The following is a 7,743-nucleotide window of genomic DNA, read 5'->3' as shown; positions in this document are numbered from 1 at the left end:
GCCTCCCCTGTGACTCAGCCAGAAAATGAAAATGACAGGGGTTTTTTTGTTTTTGTTTTTGTAAAGAACAAATTAATATTTATTTTAAACACATATTGGTGTTGCTTAGTAACAAATAAGGGGGGCAGACTTTCTACAACAGATTGCCTTATCTGGGAAAGTGGTGTGCTCATCAGAGGATGACAAGAGGACAAGAGAAAAAACACTTTCCTGCTGCCCCTGCTGGAACATGTATGGCCTGATCTGTCTCTCATTGATAGTCCAGCCTTTGTATCACTTACTGGTGCAGTTCTTCACTGAAAATTGTTCTACTCAAGAATTTACTAAACTGATGCCGAGATTTTAAACTGAAGCTGCTTCAAGACGAAATCTGGGTTTGAGCTAAACTTCCCAGGAGGCCTTTCTAATTACAGTAAGGTCATTAATGATTAATTAAGGACATCAATTAATCATTAATGTTATTTGTCAAAACAGACATATGGACTCTTTGGAGTTTTGTCAGTGAAGATCAGCAAATATGATTTTCAGTATAAAGGATATTTAATATCAAAGATCATTTTTAAATAGGATTTGATATGTGACCAAAGACGACTGCTGGCACCTGCCTGTCTTATTACTTTACGGCTTTCAGTAAGTAGTGACCTTTGGCAAGAAACTGAGCATGTTCTGTGTCACTGAGCTACAATGTATTTGGGGTCATTTGTTAAATAAGAGGACACTTCCTGAACTCCAATATTACTGTGGTTTAAAGAAACTACACGACCAGGAGAAGTACTCTGGACTTCAAGACAGTGCTCATGTTTCCATAAATTGTTCATCTATAACAGGAATTGTGGGTCTGTTAAATGTATAATGTTCAATTTCAAACCTGTATGGAAATGTAAGAAACACTTTTAGTACCTCATCATGTGACATTGTGGTTCAAGATCCACAATGTGTGTAACCTAAATGTGTGTATGTATAGGGTACAAAAGTCTTGAATTTCTTGTAAAGATTTAATGCAATACAGGATATTATAAAAGCAAAAAATATTGCTGAAAAGTGGCGTCGTGATTATGCAACTGTGATATTTTGAGATGCACTGCACTCAAACTATTGAGTGCCTGTATCTGCTCTAATCTCCTGTTGAGTGATCGACAAATAATTAACCATCTTCGCTGAGAAAGGCCAGATTCAAATGTCAAACATAATTTTCTGTAGAATAACAGAGTAGTTCGGTATAACTGACAGCATCAAAAGCAAGCTGTGAGTCCAAAATACACACGTGAGGAACATTTGAACTAAACTACGGCTTTATACAAAGAATGTGATGTGGCTGCTGCAAAGCTTTGGCTGACGATTCAACGTCTATCATACTGTACGCACAGGACAGGAAAAAGCCAATAATGTCTTAGATTCTTTGTGTCATGGAGTAAATGCGTCATCTGGCTTGTTCATTAACTACATCACTGAGCACAGAGAGAATACATAGGAAGCTGCTTGATTTAGTAACACAGTGCAACAGAACACATTTTCAAACATATAAACATAATTGAGAATGATGGTACAGTCGGTGTAATGTACACTCGTGCAATTAGAAAAACATGTAACACATAGGCTTTAACAAAAAGGATTTTCTGCTGTAAAGCATCTGAGATCCTAATGGTCTTGCCACTCATTGCTTTTGTATCCACAAACTATTAAGAACAACACCTTTGTGAAGCACACTGTTGCACAGGTGACAGTTTTCTTCATTGATATTCACAAAATATAAATACAAGGTTATTATTTAGCGTCAATAGCAGCAGCGGCACATATGTTTTGTATCCAACTTTGTCCACACTATTCAAAAAAGATAAAGACCACCAATGTGGCTTCAGGACACTGTCACACATACACACACGCATACAGACCTACAGTTGTTGGCTATAAAGTCTTGGGCAGTCGTTCATCACCAGCTTGTGCCTGCACATGTCTCTCAATGATAATACACCTTCAGGCCTTTAATCACAGGTCGCCCCATTGGTTTGTGTGATTCAGGCATTAATATTTTAGAGATACCGCCTGCTGTTTTCTCTGTAGTGACAACAAGAGTTCGTTATGTACCCAGGACAGTCATCAAAGGCAGTGACATCATTCCACATATGAGGTAATGATGAAGAAACACGTACTCCACTGAACACATGATGGTTTTGCAGAAATGGTTTTGCTAAGACAGGAGCCCACAATGTCTGACTTCACCTGATATGCCCTAAATCTCCTGCATTTAACTGGTGACACGTAATTACTTTCAACAGTGAATCCATGTTTCTTCTTATATCTTTGCAAATAACTCATTCATAACTGTAGTTGTGACAGAGATGACAGACACATTTTATTAAGATTTGCAGACCCTACTCCACCTCTGTTTTAGTTTTTTGGCAATCTACATTTACCATGAATATTTCTATGTTGTGTATATAGATTAAAAGCACCAAATGTTAGCATGGAGCCAAAAACTGGATTATTTAAGCATGCTAGAGGGTGAACATGAGTTAAAAAAAAAAAAAAAAGATTTAGGAAGCATTTAGCAAAATAACCAGTCGATGTAAACTAGAATAGAATAGAATAGGATAGAATAGAATTCAACTTTATTGTCATTGCACATGTCACAAGTACAAGGCAACGAAATACAGTTTGCATCCATCCAGAAGTGCTTTAGCCATGATATAGATATATTACAGAAATGGGTCTGTTATAGGTATGAAGGTACAAAAATGTGTCTATTATGGGTATGTTACAATGTACACGGTATGAAAGTATGTTATGAATATGCTATAACTATAAGTATGTACAGGCTGTAGTGGGTATACAAGCTATGTACAGTCTATGAAGAGGATATAAATATGAAACTATACAGAAATATGCAAGTTATAAACAGTTGTAGAATTATAATTATCATATTGTACAGAATGATTGTTTATACAGAATTATACAGTAGTGCAGTTAAGATAAGTTAAATATGTGGCTAATTTCTACAGAGGCTATATAAAGTGCTAGTGGGTGTGTGTATGTTCAGTCCATTACTTTAACATGGGTCAGATATATATATATATATATATATATATATATATATATATATATATATATATATATATATATATATATATATATATATATATATATATATATATATATAGATAGATAGATAGATAGATAGATAGATAGATAGATAGATAGATAGATAGATCTGACCCACGTTAATAGCTTATATTATCTTTGGGATATTTTAATATGCTTAAAAAATTTTCTGGTACTAGGAGATCAAATCCAAGGTCAAAGTAGAGGTCAAAAGGTCAAATAAAGGTAATATCTTAAAACCTGAGATCTGACTGCTTTTTTATGAATGAATTAAAAGAGAGTCCATTTTTTTCTTTCTTTTTTTTTTTATAATAAGAAAACCCCGGTTGAGTGCTTTGTCATGCAATATCATTTTATTACAAAAAACATTTTTGGTCTTTTTTTTAATCAAATCCCCTCATAATGGCGATGGCATACTCCCTCACTTTACGTTCACCCTCCATGTCCATGATTCAGCACATCACCAGTACTCACACAAACAGAAGGTGACATTCATTTTAGCACCATTCCTTATCAAGAATGTTGATGACAAACTCCCAAAACAACATTATAAGTCTAATTCTGATAAATGCACACAGGGCGCTCACAGCATATAAAAACAAGTGTGGTTCCACCAAACACAAAAGGACACTTAATTAAATTTATTTACAATAAGATGAATGAAATTTAAAAGAAAAATCTATTTTAATAAATGTAAAGTCGAGTGTGTAATATCATAATAGTCCTATGACACTTATCTTTTATTTTTCATACACTTTTATTTCAATGTCCTCAGACATTTTATCTAATCAGAGGGACTGACTGTTACTTTCACTTAAAGCCATTTTAAAAACATTTGCAGTCAAATGCTACATTTGTCACATAAGATCCTGTTAGGATCAGTTATTGAAACAGAAATCTTCCACGTTGTTGAGTTTGATCGTCTGTAGCTCCTGGCTGTCTAATAGCCTGTAGCTGAAAGACACGCGGTTGACAAACTTCCCGCTGGACACCATCCTCACCACAGTGTTATCACAGCCAATCTTCATGTGAGCTGCAGGTAGAGCAAAAGGAAATCTTAAGTCTTGACTGGTGTTTTATTTAAAGAGAAGAGGAGGCAGAGAGATGGTGTGCACTTACTTGGTCCAGTGAAAGCGATGCAGAGGTCAGTAATGGGAAGCAGCTTTGATGTATCAATGCCGTTTCCCCCTAGCAGCTGTACAAAGTCTCCTGATTCTGCACATCCGGGCATGGATCTCTATGGAAATCAACATAGAGTGTGATACAAATACTAACTAACAAATACTAAATACTTATTGTGCAAAATAAAGGTACATATAGTGAATTTTTAAGGACAACATATATTATGATAATATGTGTTTTTTAATAAAAAATATCCTAAGATAAATTATTTTAAGTTTGTAAAAAAAGAAAATGTCCTACCAAGCACACTTTAAAAGCTTTTTACCTTTTTTTATGCTGATGTTATTCTGTTTAGAGCTAAGAGAAAGCACAGGCTGGTGCCATTTCATCTCTTGGAGCTACACCTTGTTGTGACTCTCATTTAAATCACTCCATAACTGATTTGAATCTTATTCCTTATATACCTTATACCTTAGTATGAGATCTGAATTTGTTATAATTTTAGGGGTCTGGTCACTTAAAATCACTAATATTCTCAATGCAAAAATCACTTTTTACTTAAGGTTTCAGTTGCTATATAAACTGAGAAACCCTGTAACACTGAAGATGAATTAAAAGCACTGCGGCAATATTCAAGGGTGTTTAGTGACTTTCTTTACCTTGGGGAGGTGGTTGTAGTGGCCCAGGCTGAACTCTGAGATGCTGATCTCTACTGGATATATGATGGAGAAGCTGCAGTTTCTGTGCTGCTGTGGGATCGCCATTGTGTAACTGCCCTCTGGTGACTGTGACATGACATTGCAGGCTGCAAAACAATAGACAAGGGTGGATGTTGCAAATATGATCACTTTGATGGATGTTCAGATAGAAGCATAGGAATGTACACATAACCTAAAGGCTGGGGTTGTACATGCATGATTCATATATACATGGTGTTAAAGTACCTCTTCAATTTGTTGCATTGAATGACAAATGTCAAAAGGTCAAAAATAATTCTATGCTTGTGGTCTGTTACACAAGCATTTTTCAAAGCACTATTTCACTATTATTATTATATCTAATTAGTAAAGATCAGGTAGTTTCAAAGAAAATGAAGAAAACTTTAATGCCTTCACTGAGGTCAATCTCAAAAACACTTAAAAAGCAGGTTCATCATCTATGTTGCCCTTTCCTTTCATGTTACTGTGGGAGAGCATTTGCAGCCTGTCCTTGGTCCTCATCCAGGAACACAGTGGTGGCAAACTGTCTACTAATGGTGCAAGTGATGACTAAAGCACCATGTCAGGCTGCCAGTATCACCACTGAATTACACATTAATTGCAGTGTAAATGGGCTGAAAGCTCAAATGGTTATGTTTATGTGCATGCAGGGAATTTTAGAGTTTACTTCTGAAAATGACCGTCTACATACGAAAGGGGTTGGTGTGTTTCCTGACTGTCAGGGTGAAGCTGCTGCCGGCACTGTGAATGCGGAAGAAGACCATGGCCACGTTCTGAGAAGAGCGCACACTTTTCCTCAGCGATCCAGAGTCGCAGTAATCCACATAGCGCTCGAACAAAGGCAGTGGGTGATCGTGGGTGCTGGGAAACTTTTCCCCTTTCATCACCCAGCCGTCGAACACCTTGATGGGATATATATTAAAAGACAGAAGCTTTAAGTAGAATTTTATATTTAATCGCAAATTATTTCTTGATGGTTTTACTAATGATGAGAAAGAATATTAAACTCTTTAGGCCGAAACTTAACCAGTATGCAAACAATAGGGAAGTGATTTTCAGGTAGCTCATCTAAAGGAAGCAGGTTTGTGCCCAATTACTTTATGTTTAAAGAGCATTTTGTCTAATTAGGAACCAAGATAACAGACCCCAGTATTTGGTGACATGGAAACACAGAGCAAAAGCTTTATCACAAAAGCACAAAAAAGTCTATGTCATTTCCTGTAATTATACAAAAATTATGCAATAAAATAACGTTTTAAGCCCTTCAAGCTCAACGTGACCAGATGCATCTACCCATCTTGTGATATTTTGCTCAATATAAGAGGAGGGGGAAGGTGTTTCACGAGAAGCGCTGTTAGCTTACAGTGATGAAGTCTCCTCCCGTGCAGTCAATGTCAACGCTGTCATAATCCACACTGATCACTTCATTGGGCTCTGCCATGAAGAAAGCGGCACAGCTGAGCTGAGGGCGCTCTGCTGTGAAGGTGAACTGGCCCTCCACTGCAACCATGTCCAGACAACCTGAAAGGCATTCCAGGAAAGAATGTGAAAACTTTGCCAACCAAATATGAAAAATTATAAATAAATGAAAACACATTGATCTACTCTAATTACTATTTATTATATTTATTATCCTTTTTTAATATAAATATCTTTTTCTGCTGCGTTTTCATTCATTCTCTACATTCCAGCTCTTTTAGCCTATTGATTATACTTAGGTGTTTATCGAGAGCAATTTTGGTAAAACCAAAATTAAGAGACAGAAAACAAGTCTAATTTACCAAAAGTATACAAAAACGCTACCTCCCCTTTTATCTGTTCTTCAAACGCATAAGTTGCAAAAATTAAAAAACAAAAACAAGGAAAACCAGCATAAACCATCAATTATATGTTTATTTAAAATATTATAGATAGATGTCACGTGACTTACGTAAAGGTCGGCGATACATCAACTCTTCGGGCATTTCTCTCTTGAGTTCCGAGTTGAAAAATGAATATAATTCATCTTTTGTGATTTCGTTGTTCTACAGAGAGTGGGAGAGAAGTTTGGCGCGTCTCGTTTGTACCTTTGAATCTTCTAAGAAGTTTCTGTATCTGTCCGGACACTTACCTCAATATACCTGGAGTCTCCCTTGAGGACGGACAAGCACAACACCAGAAAGAAGAGCTGCTCCCGGAAAGTGCGCTCCATAACGCGCATCTCTGTCTGCAAGGCTCACCTGAGCGGAGAAAGTCTGAGCTCCTCCGCGACAAGCGCTGCTTTTTATAGGAGCAAATACTGTAAGGACCAAGTGACATGTTCGCCCACCGTGGACGCCCTCCCCTCCCATACGATCCACTCCTTAAGCAGCCAATTGCGTAGCTGTGACGAGAGCAAGGGACGAATGGATGAAAAAACAAAGACAGAAAGGGAAAAGCTGATCTTCCCTTCCCACTCATCTTCCCTCAAAGCGACTCAGGTAGCTGCTGCAGCCCTCCCAGACTCATACCGATCATTAAACAACTCACATTGAACATGTTTGCCCTCTTCTCTTTGTTCTAAATCAAAAGTGAAACGAGTGATGCATGCACAAGGGCCTTTTACACTGTGTAACAAAAAGGATATTAAATCCTTTCAGTACTGTGCAAAAGTATTGAGCCACACCTTTTAAAATATTGTATAGGATTATTGAACACAGGTGCAATGATCTATTGAGAAATGTGAAAACACACATGAACATGAACTATATAAGACAAAAACATAGTTGTGCATCGTTGTTATGACCACCTTTCATGCTTTCTTGCAGTTTCTTCAAATAGTCTT

General features: G+C 36.9%; 1 protein-coding gene across 1 annotated transcript; it reads right to left on the bottom strand.

Annotated features, from left to right (window-relative positions):
• Nucleotides 1-3,409: 3,409 nt before the first annotated feature.
• crhbp (corticotropin releasing hormone binding protein) lies at nt 3,410-7,183 on the bottom strand. The gene is made up of 7 exons (XM_004566866.3): nt 7,051-7,183; nt 6,871-6,964; nt 6,304-6,461; nt 5,632-5,842; nt 4,881-5,026; nt 4,219-4,336; nt 3,410-4,132 (listed from the first exon to the last, which is right to left on the bottom strand). Exons 1-7 carry the CDS (start codon nt 7,138-7,140, stop codon nt 3,978-3,980), a joined length of 972 nt encoding a protein of 323 aa, XP_004566923.1. The 5' UTR covers nt 7,141-7,183; the 3' UTR covers nt 3,410-3,977.
• Nucleotides 7,184-7,743: the final 560 nt, after the last annotated feature.

The sequence above is a fragment of the Maylandia zebra genome, linkage group LG7, assembly GCF_041146795.1.
Source record: "Maylandia zebra isolate NMK-2024a linkage group LG7, Mzebra_GT3a, whole genome shotgun sequence".
Classification (NCBI taxonomy): Eukaryota; Metazoa; Chordata; class Actinopteri; order Cichliformes; family Cichlidae; genus Maylandia; species Maylandia zebra.
The sequence above is the reverse complement of the archived record's forward strand: the minus strand, read 5'-3'. Positions and strand labels throughout refer to the sequence as shown.